Genomic DNA, 21,501 nt, shown 5'->3' with positions numbered 1-21,501 from the left:
CTCAAGTAGGAATATCTTATCCTATCTGGGGTTGATTACAGATGTCCATGGGCGGCAGGTCACTCACCATCAGGTGGACTGCATGCTCGTCTGCTACTCCTATATTATATAAAAATATCTATAACTGTATAAGTAATAAATATTGCCCTTAGCTTTGAAGTGTATATCCGCCCAATGCCACTATAATTGGCACCACCACTTCCGTAACACGCATGCGCCAAGAACAGCTGATTGCTATATCAATAACATAACCAATAAAAATAAAACAACAGTCTCTAAAACATTATTAGGAAATTTTGAGCATAAAAACGCATTTTCAGAGAGAAATTTCTTAGTTGGATGTCTGATTTTGTAACCTTCACCTAGCGGCTGAAAGCGATTATTTCTGTGCGCCCTTGTGACGTCACGTGTCACGCTTACGGTGCAGACGGTGTTGCCAGGTTGAAGGAATCTCCCAAATTTTTTGTCTTGTTATTGTTAAATATTTTCACAATAATAATATAATATTAGTATCATGTTAGATGTTATTTCACATTGAATTTTTAATTCGTATGAAATTGATTAGTTAAAAACTAAGAAAATAAGTTTATATTTTGAAAAAGTGATACAGTCACAGAATATCCAAATGGTAAATTATAGTTATGTTATTTTAAACAATAGAGTATATAGATATTAAATTCCCTCTTCTTAGAATCAGTAGGGACTTATAATGAAAAAGAAATATTTTTAAGTCAGTTATATTTGAATAAAACGTTATAAATGACTGAAGTAGATAAAATGAATATAAAAACTATTACTAGCATGTTATCAATACTTAATTTAAGCAACAATAGTTTTAATCTAATCTAATTAAACGGATTACAGTGGTTAGTTTAGCAACCACTCTTTCCAATTTCAGCAATTAACTACATCAATGCAACTATTACTATAATGGAGTACTATGCAAGGTAAGCAAAATAAAATAAATATGGGTTCGGCCAAAAAGAAAATGAAAACTTGGCAACCTCAGTCAAGTCAGTAGGTCGATACGCGCGGGACGGCACGCGCGGACAACTGCGAATTTACTTTTTTCTAATTCCTAATCTTGACAAGTGTTAGTGAAAATGCCAAACATAATTAATGAGGTCAAATTGGACTTCAAGGACGTGTTACTGCGACCCAAACGGAGCACTCTGAAAAGTAGAAATGATGTAAGTTATGTAAATTTTTGTTTATTTTCCTGAAAGCGAGATTTGATGTCTGTTTAGTGTGATAGGCCAGTTCTATTATAGACGGCCTTGGGTGTTAAATAAAAACAAATAGTTTTTTTTTAAAGTAGCTCTACCACTAAATAAAACTTTCTATAGAGCCATAATAAATTAAATCGATTATATTAAAATAAAAATTACGAATGAATCAGAATATATTAACTGTTTAAAATAATATACAATATTAAACATTAATTATAAAAAATGAGTGATTATAGAAATAGCTACAGCTCATTAATGTAATAAGTACCTACTATAATAATTGTTCATTTTATAATAATAAGTACACATTATAAATATTAAAATGAATAAGTTAAAAGCTTTTGTTTATTATTATCAACATTTTAAAGCGTTACGCACACGTCATGCGCACTTTTATACGTTTTTTTCACTTTTTTAGAATTGTAGAATATGTAAAAAAATAGTACGTACATTTCGTTTGTAGATATTTTTATTATATTTTATTTTATTCATTTGAATGCGATCCTCTTAATGTCTTCATGCTGGGCACGGATATTTCCCCAGAAATGGGGAGCTCTATCACTCTTTTCTAAAAAAGATTGGTAGACGTTATCTACACTAATATTATAAAGAGCAAAAACTTTGTTTGTATGTTTGGTTGTAATGAATAGGCTCAAAAACTACTGGACCGATTTTAAAATTTCTTTCACCATTCGAAAACTACATTATCCACGAGTAACATAGGCTATATTTTATATGAAATATATTTGATAAATAGATTTTGAGGCGGTATAAAGTTTGCTGAGTCAGCTAGTGTTTAAATAATATTTAAAACCTAGTTGATAGTGGTAAAAAAAAATAAGCATGACAAATCTATGTTAGTATGTTAATATGAACACGAAATATTAAAATGGGAGATAATTTATTAAATTTTAACAAAACATTGCTAAAATTGGACCTGAAAATATGATTAACGTAAAGTTCTTCAGAAATCGAAGCGAAATCAGATTTAAATTTAATGCTCCGGATTTATTTTATCTCCTCTTCGAATTCAAAATTTTGAAAAATAAATTTTGATTTTTTTCGCCTAAAATATCATTGTTCGCTAAATTTGTAATGTCATAATTTCGTCAAAGTAGGATCAGCTACATTTATGAAACATATTTCCTATAAAGTACTCCATTCTTTTTAAAATCTCGTCAAAATCTGTTAAGGTTTTTACAAAATTTATCCACGCAAAGTAAAATTCTACCACCATTCACATTTCGAAAAAATTCGAAATACACCAAAAAAAAAAGAATACACCATATCGGTGATACCATACCTATCTAGAATCTATGTAGGTATTTAGTTATTTGGAACTAGAGCGACGACTTGCCTAACCCACCCCATTTATGACGTCACAGGGTAGTTTCCACCCTACCTTTTTGGCAAGAGAAAGGGTGAATTAATTTACTGTTTACGTCATTTTATTGGAAAGGAAAGCCTTAAGCATTACAAGTACATTTTTTTTTTTGAAAATAGAAGTTTGAAATTCTATGTCTATCTGGGAGTCCAAGGTTTGAGTCCCGCCGCACTTTTGATTTATCAACTTTTAGCAACTGAAAGCTGGCAACACAATACTTCATATAAGTGGGGGATCCCCCTAATCGGGTTTTCGAGTTATGAGTAACAAGAAAATAGTAAAATGAGTGCTTAATTTCATAAGCCTACTTCAATAGTCCGTTGAGTTGTACCTACCATAATATTGTTTGAATTACGTTACTATAACGTAAATACACAAAAAAATTGTCATCAACCCATTACTGTCTTTTTACAGGGCACGCATCTCCTTTCAAAGTAAAAGAGAGGGGTATTTGCCATAGTCCAGCGCTCACCAAGTGCGAATTGGTAGACTTCACAATATACCTTTGAGAACTTTATTAACGTGACAACGTCTTATAATTCGATGGAGCCGGCTGCACGCACAAAAAAACATGACTCATGCGGCGTTACCTCGCTCTGAGGCGTTCCATTTAAGGCTTGAAGTGCAAGCGAGAGCGCGGAACGAGCGACAAAGAGGCACAATCGGCCTCCGCGTGTTTACCTCCTTCTCCATATCCATACAAAACATCTATCAAACAAATAAAATTAAAATTTTCTTTTGAAAAATACAACCATTCCATCAGTATTTTCTTATAACGTTGTCACGTTCAACTATCGTCAGTAAACCGAATTTACAGACAACCTTTCTTTTTTATGGAAATCTCAGGCGTGTCAGTTTCCTCACGATGTTTTCTTCGCCCATAAAACATGTGATACTTATTTTTAATACGTACATAATAAAAAAAATAGAGGCGTGCCTGGGATTCGAACTTGGACTCCCGATTAAGAGGCCGAGTGTCAACCCCTAGGCAGTCCTTGGCGTATGATTTTTTAGATACGACTTATTGCAGTTACTTCTCCTGTCAATCGACTGAGTCCCATACAAATTGTTGTCTACAACCCATAGAAAACTTGATTTATCACTTTACATATTTCTCATACCAGCATCCTATAACAGTTCTAGCAGACCAGCTACTTTTAGCATTGGCTTTGCGTTTTTGCGATTACATCGACGCTACACGTTTTTGCGATTAGCTTCGTTCGGTCGCGGTGAAAACGTATGTTTTAGCGACTGTATTAATATTGCGTGCTTTTCAAGTTAATAGCGTTTGATCGCTGCATCTAACCCAAAAGCAGCCAATCCATTATCAATACTCGATCTATCCAAATCTACCAAAGATGGAAAACAAGTTCTAGAATTAAGTGTCAATTCTCGGTATTTGGTACGCAAGGATAGATAGATTATTAATAATAGGAATGGATCGTCGATGACTGTTGCTAAAAGTAGCCTGTCTGGGGTCCATACATCATTATCCATCATATAGAAGTATATCTATAGTAGTTTTAAACCGGAAATTAAAGTATGCATCGAAGTACACGTTCCTGGCAGCAACTAGCTTGTAGGGTGACAATATGTTTTATTTTTATGAGACAGACCTTTATTATTATGGGACAGCTTTAGAGAGCTACTAGCTAACCCGGCAAACGTTGTATTGCCATATTAATAAAAATATGTTAAGGGTGAACAACCTTTATTACTTAAGGGTATGAAAAATAGATAGTAGCCTATTCTCAGACCTACTGAATATGCATATAAAATTTAGTGAAAATCGGTAAAGTCGTTTCAGAGGAGTACGGTAACTAACATTGTGATACGAGAATTTTATATATAAGATTTTATTTGTATAGTGCTTGACGCTTTTCTCTTCTCTCTCTTTTCCCGGGTTCATCTTTGTTATGGATGGTAGAGACACACTTCATCCGTAACTTCTTTATTGTCCGTTTCTTCGAAAGTAGGTCTGAGAATAGGCTACTATCTATTTTTTATACCCTTAAGTGATAAGGATTGTTCACCCTTGCCTGGGATTTAAACCGCGGACCCCTCGATCGAGAGTTTCAGAATCACAAGAAACAAATCAAATCAAATATTTTTTTTAAATTCAAAGTAGGTTCTTTACAGAGCACTTTCACTTACACTGAATGTCAATACAACTACCACCACTTCACAATGTGTTTCGGTATGGAGAAGAAGCGGCGAAAGAAACTCCATAAAATCCTAGTTATAATCCTACTTAATCCCCCGTTTATTTTTAACATGGACACCCTACTAACGATGTACAAGTATTGCGGAACGGTGATAAGATAAAAGAAAAATGACAATTAGTATTAGCACTCAAGTACGTGTTTTCTCATTAAGATAGTGCAATATCGATCGACTGTTATAGTAATAAATGAGTTATAGGGCAGAAGTGGGCAGTTAATTTTAAATGGAGTTTAAATGATAATAATAAGGGGTAATCCAATAAACCATATAGGTACTCGTAAATAGTTACAATTGCCTCACTAATAAAGTTTTTTTACAGTTTTGTGTCTTTGTTTTTTAATTCTGGTAATTCTAGACCCAAAATAAAGTGAACTAGAGAAATCTTATATATAAAATTCTCGTGTCACAATGTTAGTTACTATACTCCTCCGAAACAGTTTTACCGATTTTTACCAAATTTTATATGCGTATTCAGTAGGTCTGAGAATCGGCCACTATCTACTTTTCATACCCCTAAGTGATAAGGGTTGTTCACCTTTAACATTTTTTTATTTATATGACAACACAGCGTTTGCCGGGTCGGCTAGTATTATAATAATAATAATAATACTCTTTATCCAGATGTAGAACATAAAATAAAAACATACAATTTAGGACGACACAAAAGGCGGTCTTATCGCTAAAACACCGATTTCTTCCAACCTTAGGGTGAGGAGTTAAAGAAAGTATGAATTACAATAAAAGGTAGGGTGCAAAAGGTAGGTAAAAGGGAAAGAAGCTAATAATTAAATTTAGAAACAAAGTATGATTAATAGCAAGAGCACAAATTTAAGTTCCGATAAGGTCCACAGGAGCGCTGTGTGAGCGAATTCGTAAACGTTAAACGTTTTCGAGCAAACGTAAAAACTAATACTAGATAAGGGTACTGATGTCCATAGGTGGCAATGGACGCAGACAATCAGGTGAACCATGGTCATTTGTTACTTCTACTTATATTAAAAAAAATCTGTAGTAGTGATGCCTCAGTCTTTTTTGATGTGAAACATCTATAGCCGCACGTAAAACCGATTTCTGGCGTGGCGACGCATGTCGTGGCCACGTGTCGCCACGCTATACTATGGTATATATATACAGTCTATATGCAGTAGTGTGTACGGTGTGGCGACGCGTCGCCATGCGCAATCGAATTCAATAAATAGTCATCGTTATCTGGAAAAAAACGTAATATTTTATTTTATCATTATGACATATTTAGTTCCTATCACAATATGTTCTTTTCTGCATATTACTTTTACAAAATAATGTCGATGTTTCACATCTGCCAGGCGTCCCGTGACGGCTCACATTTTTTTATAACATAGGAGTAGCAGACGAGCATGCAGTCGACCTGATGGTAAGCGGCTACTGCCGCCCATAGACGTCTGAAATCAACTCCAGATAGGAATAGATATTCCTACCTGAGGTCGGCCACTAATGCGCCGCTACCCCTGAGGGCTAAGGTGGAACGCCTCAGAAAAGTATGTCTCCCTTACCACACCCTTCAAACCAGAACAAATCATCGCTTAACACTGCTGTTATTAGGCAGAAATAGGTGTGGTGGTGGTGCTGCCGGAGTCGAACCACAAAGTGTTCTACAACCTTTAAAAGTCTAACCATGACGTGTTCTACCACCTTCAAAACTGTGTACCTATATGTACACAAACTACGGGGCTCTGGGCTCGCCATCAAAATATATTAGTGAGGGAGAAATTTTCCTAATCAATTTTAAATAGACTGTTTTTATGGCAGACGATTTTTCCATATCTTGATGAAAATATTTTCCATGACGTCAATCGTAACATACCTATTTCATTTATTTCCAAAAGCTATTTTGATAAATTAAGATTTCCGCTTTGAACTCTGCTTTTATCGTCAATTTATTATTGTTGTAATTCTGGGCATTGCTCCTCCGAAATATTACATACCTAAGTTCGGCTACAGATGTGGCTGAGGACTAAGTTGGAACGCCTTGGATAAATATGTCTCCGTTACCACACCCTTCAAACCAGAACACAACAGAGCCTAACACTGCTGTTATTAGACAGACATAGTTGTGACGGTCGGTGCCTTTGAAGTCAAACCAGCACCTTCGCTTACGTACCAACTTTCTTTTGTTTTAAAAATGACAACTATCTTTTACTTACATTTTTAACCATAGATTAGTAAAGATTTCTCACTCCTAACAAGAAAATGTACCCAGTTTTGAGAATTGAAATAGTTGCGTAAAAAAGTTTTCCCACGTCTCCGTGGTAAAATGTCCCTAAAATATTTGAAGTAATAATTTATTTATTACGTAAATTACGCAGTATTAGTTATTTATTCGTAAATTTTCTCTAACAATGTTTTTATTTCTCAAGAATTCAAAAAAAGAACTTACTAAAATAAGCCGTTTGTGGCTTCATTCAATTTCAAGGCGGCGAAGTATCTTTACTAATCTATGTTTTTAACATTAAAAAAACAACTATTCGTCTCCATCCGTAGAGATGAACAATACTTATAGTTTAAAAACTAAAAACCACGCTAAAGTCACACAAGGGGAATCATTAATAAATAAATCAACGCTCATGAGGGGGAATGGAACAAAATTATTAAAATCGTGTATTGTCATCGGTTCTTGATAATTGTTCATAATTTAAAATTAATCGGACCGTTCAAAGTGGATGAAAATCGAGTTCATAGATTCCGTTACATACATACAGGCCAGGTTAATAAAAGCGTGGTAAAATGCCCCGTACGTCTAATAATGCGCTTGATCATAATAATTATCTTAATGAAAGGTTTGAAAGTTTGAAGGTGGTAGAACCCTTTATGGTTCGACTCCGGCGGTACCACCGCGACACCTATTTCTACCTAATAACAGCAGTGTTAGACGCTGCTGTGTTCCGTTTTGAAGGGTGTGGTTAGGGAGACAGACTTTTCCGAGGCGTTCCAGCTTAGTCCTCAGGGGTAGCGGCGCATCTGTGGCCGACCTGAGTTAGGAATATCTAATCCTATCTGGAGATGATTACAGATGTCCATGAGCGGCAGTAGCCACTTACCATCAGGTGGACTGCATGCTCGTCTGCTACACCTATGCTATAAAAAAAAGGTGTCAAAAGATGTAGAGCGCGGTATACATCTGAAATAAGACCTTCATCTTATCGTGAGAGCGGAAACGTGTCACCATTGTAAATATTTGATTGTGCAGTTATTTCTTATTGTTTCGCTTTTTGTTACATTGTTCGACGTAATTTGTTGTAAGAAACTGTAACACAAAGACTCGTAGATACTTGATAGAGAACAATAAATTAGATCATCTATTTTGTATCTATAAAACATCTATTTACTCGTTACATAGAATACCTACTTGATAGAACACCATAATTTAGATTAGGGATGGCGATTCTTTCCGAAAAAGATCGATTCTTGAATCGATTCGAATCGATTCTCTAAAAATCGAACTTTGATCTTTTGCAGCTAAAAAAATGTCTATAACATATGGTTCAACCAGCTTCGAAAATATCGACTTTCGATATTCTAGGATGAAAGATCGATTCAGCGAATCCATTCCTGGAAATCGATTAAAGTAATCGCTTTTTTGGCCCAAAAGATCCATTCTTCGATTAATCGATCTCAGATCGCCATCCCTAATGAAGATGTTTCTTTTTTGTTTCTATAAAACATCGTTTTGTTACTTTATAAATAGGTTGATCGTTATAGCAAATGTTTAATGGTTCGACTGGGGAAACACCATCGCCACACCTTTTTTTGCTAAGTGGGTACTATCACTTATGTACCTCTGATAACAACCCCAGATAAGAGTAAATTCCTACCTGAGGTCGGCCACAGATGCGCCTCTACCCCTACTACGCTACCTACCTTACCACAACCCTCACACCAGAACACAGCAGCGCTTAACACTGCTGTTATTAGATAGAAATAGGTGTGGCGGTGGTGCCGCCGGAGTCGAACCACAGAGGGTTCTACTTCTATACCTGCCGTTAAAACAACGTTTCTACGCTGCTGTGTTTTTATTATGAAGAATAGAAGATATACTTAGTCCTCATGGGTACCAACGCATCTCTAAAAGTATAGTCCGCGCCAAAATGCTAGTCCGCTCTGAAGTTGTGAGCAGGTGTAGTCATACAATTTGCTATGGCGACACGATTCATTTCTATATTCAGAGCGGACTAGCAGTTGACACGAACTATACCAAAATTGAAAATAGGTACAGAAAAAGGACACAAAAAAATCTTTGAATATTTCACATGTTTTTGCTTTTTTCTTACCCAACCCTTGCATTATTTATGTGTTATTAGTTCCTCAGAGTTCACTCCGAGTCCGAAATGGAATGATATTCTGGAATACATCCAAGAAATTGACCCACATTTCTGTATCTTTCTAACTGTTCCCTTCATTTCTCATTTTCGTTTCGGAGCCAATGAAAATCTTTATGGGTTATCTCAAGATGCCGTGATAGAATTGATTTTGCTTTCTGCCTATTATGTGGGAGATTCATTATACGAAGCTTATTAAAATTTATGTACAGGGTGGCTAATTTCGATACTATAAGGTATCTACACTAATATTATAAAGAGGAAAACTTTGTTTGTTTGTCTGGTTGTAATGAATAGGCTAAAAAACTACTGGACCGATTTTAAAAATTCTTTCACCACTTGAAAGCTACATTATCCACGAGTAACATAGGCTATATTTTATATGAAATATATTCGATAAATAGATTTTGAGGCGGTACAAAGTTTGCCGGGTCAGCTAATATACTATAAAAAAATTGAACTCTTTTCAGCATTTTTTGCAAAAATGATTTTGATAAAAAATAAAACTGCATAATTAGATTATAAAAAATCTATGTACTGTATAACTACTACTATGTACTACGTAGTAAGTATGATCAAAAATCACTAATAAAAGTGGGAAATACAATGTGTTCGATTTCAAAAATAAAAAATACTTTCCATGTATTTCCGCATCATCGGGTAGTGTCTCTTCATCATCATCATCATCAACCCATTATTGTCCCACTGCTGGGCACGGTTCTCCTCTCAGAATGAGAAGGATTAGGCCATAGTCCACCGCGCTGGCCAAGTGTGTATTGGTAGACTTCACACACCTTTGAGATGTTTTTTTATAAAATCTCTCATGTGTGCAGGTTTCCTCACGATGTTTTCCTTCACCATGGAACAGAAAATAATACGCAAGTGATAATACGCAATTAACTTTGAAAAATCAGAGGTCCTCGATCGAGAGGCCGAGTTTAACCATTAGGCTATTACTGTACTGCAGTGTCTCTTATATGGATTAAATTCCGACCTGGAAAATTGAAACACAGACCCAAATTTTAAACCACTAGGACATTGCAGACTTGACAATAAAAATCCTCGTATTCATCATAACAAAAGTAAATAAATACATACTTGAACGAGAAAACATATTATAAGTCATTATAACAAAACGAATGAATATGAAATAACAATTATAGTTTAAAAACTAAAACCCACGCTAAAATCGCACAAGGAAAATCGTTAATCCTGATTCCTGACGATCCTGATGAGGAGAATGAGATAAAATTAATAAAACCGTGTATTGTCATCGGTTCTTGATAGTTGTTCAAAATTTGAAATGAATCGGACTGTTCAAAGTGGTTAAAAATCGAGTTCAAAGATTCCATTACATAGTTACATACATACATACATACAACCCAAGCTAATAAAAGCGTGGTAAAAATGAAACAATTATGAATGGTAATTTAATGTTTCACGTGTTTGAGGTGGTAGTGAATAAGATTGTATATGAGCTGTTTATTGACTCCAGTTTTAACTGCTTTTCATCAAGGGACAATGTTACGAAACATTCTTGCACATGGTTGCCTGGAAATTATAATTAATTTAATTTTTAATTCTATAAATGATTAATATCGACTCTATGAGTTTCGACTCTAGCGGGACCACCACCACACCTATTGATCTATTTCTACCTTGAACAGTGTTAAGCGCTGCTGTGTTGTAGTTTCAACGTAGCACAGGGGTAGCCAAGCATCATCAGCTATAACTTTACATTGATGGCACAGTTAGTGTAAAAACAGTTACATAACGAAAAAAAATTGCAATAGTTAGTACATGTATTATATTATACATGTAAACCGATAATAATTAAATAACTTTATTATTTACTAGTTTTTGCCCGCGGCTTCACCCGCGTTTAAAAGAAAATAATATGACATACATAAAACTGAAAATTCGTACCTTCATTGGAATGAAAGTGGCGCCATCTGGAGAAAATTGGTCGTATCAACTCTGAAACCTTCGTGGGCTCATGGATAACAACTTTGCTAACGATCATCGCTTGATCAAATGCATAGTTTACGTTTAAAATAATCGACGTTTTGATCCAAAAGATCGATTCTCCGATTAATCGACATTAGATCGCCATCCCTACATCCGGTGGGATTTCCGGGATAAAAACTATCCTATGTCCTGTCTCGGGTCTCAGACTATCTTTGTACAAAATTTCATTTAAATTGGTTCAGTGGTTTAGGCGTGAAGAAGAGACAACCAGACAGACAGACAGAGAGACAGACAGACAGACAGAGTTACTTTCGGATTTATAATATTAGTAAGGAAAATAGTAAGGATAAGGATAAGGATTGTTACATCGCTACGCCTGTCCTTTTTCCCTTTCCATGTCGTGCCTAAAGAAGTTACACTTCAACAATAAACTTTTTGTGCTGTATTTGTATGCAAGATTGTCTTTTCAGCCCATTACAGTTCCAAGGTTTTAAGTTCCATTTCCATTAGTCATGCTATACCAAATTATCGTGAGTAAATCGAAATTGATTTTATATTAATTTATTGCTTCGAGCACGGAATGGGGTGTGGAGTTCGAATTTGGGGTACGCGTTTGAAGAAATGTGTGACAGAGGTACCTGGTCGGACTAGGCCCGGATGTAGAGTAGGGCTAGCTGGGCTACTGCCGTGAGGCTGGCCTGAAGAGAGGGGTCCCCAAAACATAGAAAAAAAAACAAGTTTTAAGCGCTGCTGTGTTCTGGTTTAATGGGTGTAATAAAAGAGACATACTCTTACTCCTTTACTCCGAGGCGTTCCAACTTAGTCATCAGAAGTAGCGGCGCACCTCTGGCCGACCTCGAATAGGAATCTATTCAAATCAAATCTAATCATTTTTTTTATTCAAAATAGGTTCTTTACAGAGCACTTTTTGAATTTCAATACAACTACCACCACTTCACAATGTGTTTCGTTATGGAAAAGAAGCGGGGAAAGAAACTCCATAACACACATATTTTTAAAAAAAGTATTTTACAATGACAAACTTAACGTAATGGTATATGTGGAGCTGGAGCTACTTCAGACCACACGGTTTTGTCAGTCAAATAATCGCTTAGTTCATAGTACGCTTTTTTACACAGCGTCTGTTTAATGACATGTTTGAATTTTTTTTCTGTGAGATTCAAAATGTGGTCGGGTATTTTATTGTAGTAGCGAGTACAGTTGCCCATGAAAGATCTAGCGACCTTACATAGTCTATGTTTCGGAATTGCTAATTTATTTCTATTTCTGGTATTAAAGATATGGTGGTTACTATTTTTTTCAAACATATCAGTGTTTTTTCTAACATACATAATATTTTCATAGATGTATTGACTATGTACCGTCAATATATTAATAGTGGGAATCAGTTCTCTCCTTACATGGGGCTAATTGCAGATGTATGCCGGCAGTAGCCACTTACCATCAGCTGGGCTGCGTGCTATGCTACTCTTATATTATAAAAATCTATTCAATTCAGATCAGAATGAACAGTAGAGCCAATAATTAAGATTTCTCAACGGCCTTGTGACGACGATTTCAGGAATTTCTCCAATGCTGACATTGTAGTTAGTTGGCATTCCGCCCACGAAAACGCTATCTAGAATTACACTATTCGTTCTAATAGTAACTCGATAAAGACTTGACTGAACTAATAAAGTTACAGACTGAAATTGTGGTGTAATTTAAATGCCCATAATGTATAAGGTCCTTCAGCATTCAATCAGCAATGATTTTTTATAATATAGACTAGTGGAGCCCGCGGCTATGCCCGCGTTTTAAAAAAATACATGACATAAATATATTTGAAAATTTGTACCTTCATTGGAATTACAATGGCGCCATCTGTCGAAAATTGGTCGTACTAACTCAGAAACCTTCGTAGCTAATGCACAACAACTTTGCTAAAGATCGTCATATGATCAAATGCATAGTTTACGATTCTATAAAGCACATTTTGAAGGTGGTAGAACCGGTATAGGAATAGGTGCGGCACCACCGCCACACCTATTTCGGCCTAATAACAGCAGTGTCATGCGCTGCTGTGTTCCGTTTTGAAGGGTGTGGTAAGGTGGCGCATCTGTGGTCGACCTCAGGTAAGAATATCTAATCCTATCTGGGGTTGATTACAGATGTCCATGGGCGGCAGCAGCCACTTACCATCAGGTGGACTGCATGCTCGTCTGCGTTCTCCTATATTATAAAAAAATATAGAGCAAACATTCTTTTTTATATATATAGATGTCTAGCAAACGAGCGTGCAATCCACCTGATGGTATATGGCTCCTGCCGCCCATGGACATCTGTAATGAATCCTAGATAAGATTAGATTAGGTCCCTTGGCCATAAGATGCGTTGCTACCTCTGAAGACAAACTTGATAAGACGTTGACATTTTGATAAGGGCCTTCGAAGACAAACCATGTTCCATGTCGCCCATGAACATATAACCAACTCCACATGGAACATAGGTTCCATCTACCGCACTAAAACCCCCCCGGTGGCCGTCCTCTGCGCTGCGTTGAGGGCTCCGGGATCTCCAAAGGAACGCAACCGGAGTCCTTAGCGCGTTGCCCCGTCGGGCTCCGCCCAGGTGAGCTTGACGCTCGCCACACCATCTGGTGTATACGACGGTATGCGACCACACATACCGTCGTCCTTCCCGGGGTCGCTGGCCGGGCGGTTCGAGCTCCCACTCTTGCCGCCCGCAACCCCGATAGCTCCCTTTTAGTCGCCTCTTACGACAGGCAGGAGATACCGTAGCCCTATTCTAGTCCCGGAACTACAGGGACAATAGGTTCCATCTGAAGCTGTATTTTATAGGGGACCATGAATTTGGGAATTTAGAATTTTTTTTTCTGTTTTCAGGTGGACTTATACAGGGAGATCACATTCCGGAACTCTGGGCTCACGTACCGAGGTGTCCCGGTCATGGCGAGTAACATGGACACCGTAGGCACCTTCGAAATGGCACAGGAGTTGTCTAAAGTGAGTAATCGTTTGAATATGGTAGGACTCTTTGTGCCTCTATTCCAAAGGCATAATCGCTACTGCTATTTCTGCCTAATAACAGTGTTAGGCGCTGCTGTGTTTGGTTTGAAGGGTGTGGTTTGGAAGACATGTTTCATCTGAGGCGTTCCAACCATAGACTTGGAATATTTCGCTATGACATCCTATATCTATGGTTCCAACGCATCTGGGGCTAACCTCAAATACGGCGCCAGTATTACCAGAGTTTGATTATAAATGTTTATGGGCAGTAGTAGCCACTTGTCATCAGGTACTGCATGATCGTGTGCTACTTCCTACTTCTATATTACAAAGCACCTTTGCTGTTAGTTCTGAGAGTGTAAAGTTTAAAAGTCTTTTTTATAAATTAACGTGTTAGTTAATAATCGTTTTAAAATAAATCTATACTAATATTACAAAGAGGAAAACTTTGTTTGTTTGTTTGATTGTAATGAATAGGCTCAAAAACTACTGGACCGATTTTAAAAATTCTTTCACCATTCGAAAGCTACATTATCCACGAGTAACATAGGCTATATTTTATATGAAATATATTTGATAAATAGATTTTGAGGCGGTACAAAGTTTGCCGGGTCAGCTAGTATTAAATAAGTGGTAAAACCAATGTATAGAAGGCTGCCAACTTCGACGCCTATTTTTGCTTCATACAAGTAACGGACATATGTAATCAACCCTTAATAAAATTAGTGGAGCCTTGTTAAGACTACTTACATTATCAATCAAAAATCCGAGGTGCGCCTGGGATTCGAGACTGGGACTTCCCGATTCAAAACCGAATTCCCACTTAATGATGTGCCGAGTCGGCCATTTTTGGTATTCGAGTACTTTAGTACTCATATAAAAAAGAATCGAGTCAGTACTCGAGTTCAAAGTATTCACAAAGTACTCGAGTACTTTGCACAACATACAGTCCAATAGAACGGAACAGCAAAAAAAAAAAAAACGCCACTCACTACACAAAATTAAACAAGTTTTTACTTGTACGAGTAGTAGTTGTAGTGTACGAGTATCGTCCGTATTCGAGTATTACTGGTACTCGAGTATCACTATTGGTACTCGAGTATGCGAGTTTATGTAAGTACTCGAGTACTGACTCGAGTCGACCTGACTCGGCACATCTCTACTCCCACTCCCACTAAGCTGGCACGGCTTTTAAATACAATCGGACAAACACATCAATTTTAATATACATAACATAATGCTGCATATATCGCGCTAGTTCTACGAATCACAATAGCACAATATTATCGTTAATTAACGCCAATTAGTTTTTAGAACTCGGCAGGATGTTTAACATAATACTATGTTGTGTGTTACGTTTAAATTTAACTGAAGCTATAAAGATAAACTTTGTTAATTTGACATTTTTACGTTTGGGATTCCAAAGCCATTTTTTTATAATATAGGAGTAGCAGACGAGCATGCAGTCCACCTGATGGTAAGTGGCTACTGCCGCCCATGGACATCTATAATCAACCCCAGATAGGATTCCTACCTGAGGTCGGCCAGAGATGCCTAACACTGCTGTTATTAGGTAGAAATAGGTGTGGCGGTGGTGCCGCTGGAGTCGAACCAAAAGGTTCTACCACCTTCAAGCTTCAATTACTAATGGTCTAAGATCCCGATATAAGATGACCTTCACCGAGCTGATTAATGGATGAAACCTTTTTTATATGAAATTAAATATGTCAAAAAGTATAATGTAAATGGGTTGTCTAAAAAGTTTCAGTCCAGTATAGTTTTTTTCATGAAATGAAATTAAAAATTAATTTAAAATTTCGAACAATTATCAAGAACCGATGACAATCACGATTGTAATAATTTTGTCCCATCTCTCATCAGGATCGCCAGCATAACCATTCGTTTTTAAACTATAATTATATCCTATTTTACAGCACACGTTTAATTGAATTGTATATACTTAACACCTATTATTGAAACTATCTCAAGATAATCTTCATTATCATCATTATAAATAAATCTTCATTATAAATAAATAATAAGTAGTAAATAATGATTATAATAGTAAATAATGATGAAAACAGCGTGAGTATACCTGACTATTTATTTATGAGACCGCCATCATAGTATGTTTTAATGGTGGTTAATAATTATTTTGACACAGTTAAAGGAATGATTTAGTGCTCAGCATTTAATTCCTAGACAACCATCATGAGAGACATTCAAAACATTATTCTTTGCTTCTGAATTAAAATCTGGTGATGCAGACATTATGATAAGACAAATTATATCCTATTTCCAGCATGGACTCTTCACCTGCATCCACAAGTACTACACCCTGGACGAGTGGAAGAAGTTCGCTGAAGAGCATCCTGAGTGCTTGGATCAAATGGGTATGTTCTTGTTTTGACTATATTCTACGGCTTAGGACAAGTTCTACCTTTTTTTTCTTAACGGTGGGGAAACCTTCAAAAAGTACCTGACGACGTGGGAGCGAAGCCGGGCGAACCCCCGGTGGCCGTCCTCAACGCTTGTTGGAGAACTCCGGGATCTCGGACGAAACGCAACCGGAGTCCTCCAGGGACCGGACAAGTTTTACCTAACAATTGAAAGCCTAGAATTCTTCTGTTGATTGTAACCTTTTTATCTCTGTGGAGGTGTGATTTTCAACACAATTAGGGAGTTATGGACCCTACATTATATTGGTATAATCCGGAACCCTTTTTACATCCCACTGCTGGGCGAAGATCTCCTCCACAAATTGAAATGTCTGGAGCATAGTGTTGGTAAGACCCTCCCCAGTTCTACTCTGAGGTACTCCAAAGCCACCTTCGCCAAACCTATTTTTGTGTGCGTCCGTCCAATTAAGTCCTTAGGGCTAACAAAAGCATCTGTGGCCGACCTCAAATAGGACTCTCTTATCTAAGGTTGATTATAGATGTCCTCATTCGGCAGTGCCACTTACCATCAGGTGGACTGCATTCTCTATTAATTCTATAACATAAAACACTTATCTTATATTTTTGTATTCAGCTGCAAGTTCAGGCACAGCTGAAGCAGACTTCGACAGGCTATCAGAAATCCTGAACTCAGTGAAGGAGCTGAAGTTTATCTGCTTGGACGTCGCCAACGGCTACTCGCAGCACTTCGTGGAATACGTCAGGCGGGTTCGGGCGGCGTTTCCCAAACATACTATTATTGTGAGTTGAGTCTAACACACTCATGCTTAAAAGGGTACCAGGCATGAATATATTTATACGACCTACTTATACAAATATGTATATATACACATTTTTTATATTTTTTTATCATAATAAACATTAAGATTGTTTGAATTACCTATATGGTGAGTAAATAGGTAAGTTAATGTGTATTTTTACCATACACATGCCACTTGTAAACATTTAAATAATTCTCACCAAATACTGCACATAGATGCAATAAATTTGTGCATTTTCCACTTGTCAACTTATTCACGCTTGGTACGGAAAAAAACCTTAATGAAGTTATCAAATCTTTTGACTCTAGTGACAGTTTTTATTCGAGTTGCATGTATTTTATTTTATTTTTATAATTTTTGGGTAACTTACAGCTAAATAAAGTTATACGTAAATTGTAAAAGAAGAATAACATAAAGGCCAATAAAAAGTTTCCACCGATAATATACGAAAACTAAATTGGATTACTTTAAATAGTAAATTTGAATTACTCGAATATTCTAAAGCATCTCGAGTGGCGAAATAAAATAACTCAGATGACTCGAGACTTATGAAAATATTTTGGTGAAATTTTGGGTGTATGTTTTTTCAAATGTTAATATTGATCATTGTGAACATAACTTACTTATAAGTACTTTTATTGTAATTATAACGAGATAGGATTTTAAAAACTAAGGAATTTTACGATAATTAAGTATTAGTATACTCGTACATATCCATTTATAGTACAATTTTTCTCTTGCCCTAAAATTGCAACTAAAATTTATTTTCTCTTGTATTACAGGCTGGAAATGTTGTAACCGGTGAAATGGTAGAAGAACTGATCTTATCTGGAGCAGATATAATTAAGGTTTGTAATATTTTTAAAATTTTCGAATTCACTTCACAAAAAAAAGAGAATAATTATTATAAAAAAAAGACAAACCCGCTGAGTTTCTTACCGGATCTTCTCAGTAGAGGTCGCGTTCCGATCCGGTAGTAGTTTAAGAAAAATATAGTATCTGACAATTTGTAAGTGCCGTCGTTGGCCTATACAAAATAAATATATTTAATTTCATTTAATTTCACTCATTTTCTCAAAACTCAAAACTACTGTTACATGGAACTGGAGAAATGGTACTGGAGACATACGAGATATATCAAGGTGATCCTCAGGGGTAGTAAAGCATATGACCTCAAGTTAAACTTCCTTTCTGTAGGTGATCACATGTCTATGAGCGACACTGACAATTTAATATCAAATGCGCATTTGCTACTTAGACTCCTTAAAATAATATATATTGACTTCCCACTACTCGACAAAAGATGGCGCCACACGTATTCTGAATCACGCTATCGAAGTTTCCTCAACATCTTGCATATATACAAGCTCCGAATTGAGGCTGCTCCTCAGGCATGATTGCCTAGTCCGGTGGAGATTTCCCTTTCTTTTTATATTGAATAGTATATTTTCACCCCACAGGTGGGCATAGGCCCAGGGTCGGTGTGCACGACGCGGATTAAGACTGGAGTTGGCTACCCCCAGCTATCAGCTGTGATAGAGTGCGCTGATGCCGCTCATGGCTTGAAAGGACACATTATATCGGTAAGTAGAAATATAAGGCTTACCATATTCATGATCGACCCACTATTGTCTTACAGTAGTACACGGGTTTCCTTTCAGAAAGAGAAGAGTTTAGGCCATAGTCCATCACGACCGGTTTAAAGGTGGTAGAACCCTTTGTGGTTCGACTCCAGCGGCACCACCGCCACACCTATTTCTGTGGGCGATCTCAGATAGGAATCTAATCTTATCAGGAGTTGATTACAGATGTCCATGGACGGCAGTAGCCACTTATCATCAGGTGGACTGCATGCTCATCTACTCTCATATTATAAAAAAAATAGGTTTCAAAATTCTTAGGCAATTACGTTTTTCTTTATTGTTAAAATAGTGACAATTCGTTGCTATGTCGTATGTTTAGGGAGTGATGTGTGCTTACCAAATTTGGCGCCAACGGAGAACTGTTTCTATTACATTCAATCGTATTGCAAATGGCGTTCGCGCCGCTCATTCAGACCTGCGCACGAGAGCTGCGCAACGAGCAGAGAGCGGCGAAACTACTTATATAAAATTGGGACTGTTTGTCCGGCGTACATACATAATTAATTTTATACAGTTAATGAATTATATGACTTATACAATTTTATGTTATTTACGTGTTGCAATTAAATTGTTATTTATACTTATACTATTATGTTATTTATATTTATACTATTACAATGTATTGATATTTAAATTTATAGATTTATACATTTAGTAGTTACACTACATATGTAATACTTTAATAACTATAATAAGTAAGATAATTATAGTTTAAGAACTAAAAACCACGCTAACATCGCACAAGGAAAATCGTTAATCCTGATTCCTGACGATCCTCGTGAGGAGAATGGGATAAAATCATCAAAGTCGTGTATTGTCATCGGTTCTTGATAATTGTTCAAAATTTTAAATTATACGGACCGTTCAAAGTGGTTAAAAATCGAGTTCAAAGATTCCGTTACATACATGTATGTAACGGAATCAAGTCAAGCTAATAAAAGCGTAGTAATTATGCATAGATTAGTAAAGACTACTACTAATCTATGCTATAATTATTACTCACTCCTAAAAAGAAATTTAAAATTGAAATTGTCACTGTCATCTATTTTCGTGTTTGAAAAATATTAAAAAAATAGATCTAAAAACTTAGATCATTTACGAATGAAACGATATTTCTCCGTACTTTTTCTTCGATTTCGTGTTTTTGCACCACATGTCGGCATTGTTCCGCTTAAATTACACCATGACAGCCATTAAACGGCTGACAATGTGTCAGCCGTTTAATGGCTTCCTTCTATTACAAAGTGGTGAGATATCTTTACATTAATTACATTTAAGTGACAAACTTATGTTTTCAGGACGGCGGCTGCACGTGTCCCGGCGACGTCGCGAAAGCGTTCGGCGCGGGAGCGGACTTCGTGATGGCGGGCGGCATGTTCGCTGGACACGACCAGTGTGGAGGGGATGTGGTCACCAAACCTGATGGGAAGCAGGTCAAGCTGTTCTACGGCATGTCATCATCCACTGCGATGTTGAAGCACTCTGGTGGCGTCGCGGACTATCGGTCTTCTGAAGGTATCCTTGTTGTTCCACACATGTTCCCATTTTTAAGCAACTCGACTAAAGTGATCGCCTATATAAGTTGCCTCACATGTATATCATTGGACACAGGTCATATAAGTAAGGAAGAGCTGCAGCATCCATAAAAAGACTGTAATCAAGCGAGCTCGCAAGTTATGTTAGATGGCCTCTAGATATTTGTATTTGATAATGAATCCAGATAGAATCTGAGTTCTACGACAGGTCGACTACAGATGCATTGCTATCCCGGAGAACTAAGTCTATATGCCTCGTATAAGTGTCTTACCACACCAATAGTATGATTGCCGTAAATATTGGTCGTAATTTCGATTTTATCTACTTATTTTAACGTTTAAATACTTTTCAGGCAAAACAGTGGAAGTAGCGTACCGAGGTGACGTTGGGGTAACCGTAAAAGACATCCTCGGTGGTCTACGATCAGCCTGCACCTATGTTGGCGCTTCACGGCTTAGAGAATTACCACGACGAGCCACCTTCATCAGATGCTGCAGACAAGTCAACGACACCTTCTCCTAAGTTATGATCGCCTGGTATCCTACTGCTTATTACGGGCCTCGCTGCAGATATATCAACGATAGATTCTTCTAAGTTATGGCTACCTGGTACTTTTACTGCGTATTACGGGCCTGGCTGCAGGCAATTCAATGCGTCAATGACACCTTCTAAGTCTGCATAAATGTCGCCTTCTAAGTTATTATCGCCATTTATCGCCATATTTTACTGCTTATTAAGGATCTCACAGCAGGCAAATCAATGACACCTTCTCATAAATTATGATCACCTGGTATTGTTACTGCATATTACGGGCCAGACCGTAGACAAGTCGACGATAAGCTCATTTAAGTTATGGTCGCCTGGTACTATTACTGGTTATTACAGACCTCGCTGCAGACAAATCAGTGACACCT

At 36.9% G+C, this 21,501-nt stretch overlaps 1 protein-coding gene across 1 annotated transcript; it reads left to right on the top strand.

Moving 5' to 3' along the window:
• Window positions 1–1,002: 1,002 nt before the first annotated feature.
• LOC140756405 (GMP reductase 1) lies at window positions 1,003–21,289 on the top strand. Its single transcript, XM_073091885.1, has 8 exons — window positions 1,003–1,190; window positions 14,066–14,185; window positions 16,491–16,581; window positions 17,222–17,388; window positions 18,191–18,256; window positions 18,869–18,991; window positions 20,350–20,566; window positions 20,940–21,289. The coding sequence occupies exons 1-8, from the start codon at window positions 1,104–1,106 to the stop codon at window positions 21,107–21,109; spliced, it is 1,041 nt and encodes a 346-aa protein (XP_072947986.1). The 5' UTR covers window positions 1,003–1,103; the 3' UTR covers window positions 21,110–21,289.
• Window positions 21,290–21,501: the final 212 nt, after the last annotated feature.

This window comes from Epargyreus clarus, unplaced genomic scaffold (assembly GCF_041222505.1).
Source record: "Epargyreus clarus isolate Ecla_fem2 unplaced genomic scaffold, WU_Ecla_fem_2.2 ptg000035l, whole genome shotgun sequence".
Classification (NCBI taxonomy): domain Eukaryota; kingdom Metazoa; phylum Arthropoda; class Insecta; order Lepidoptera; family Hesperiidae; genus Epargyreus; species Epargyreus clarus.
This window is presented reverse-complemented; position numbering and strand designations above follow the sequence as displayed.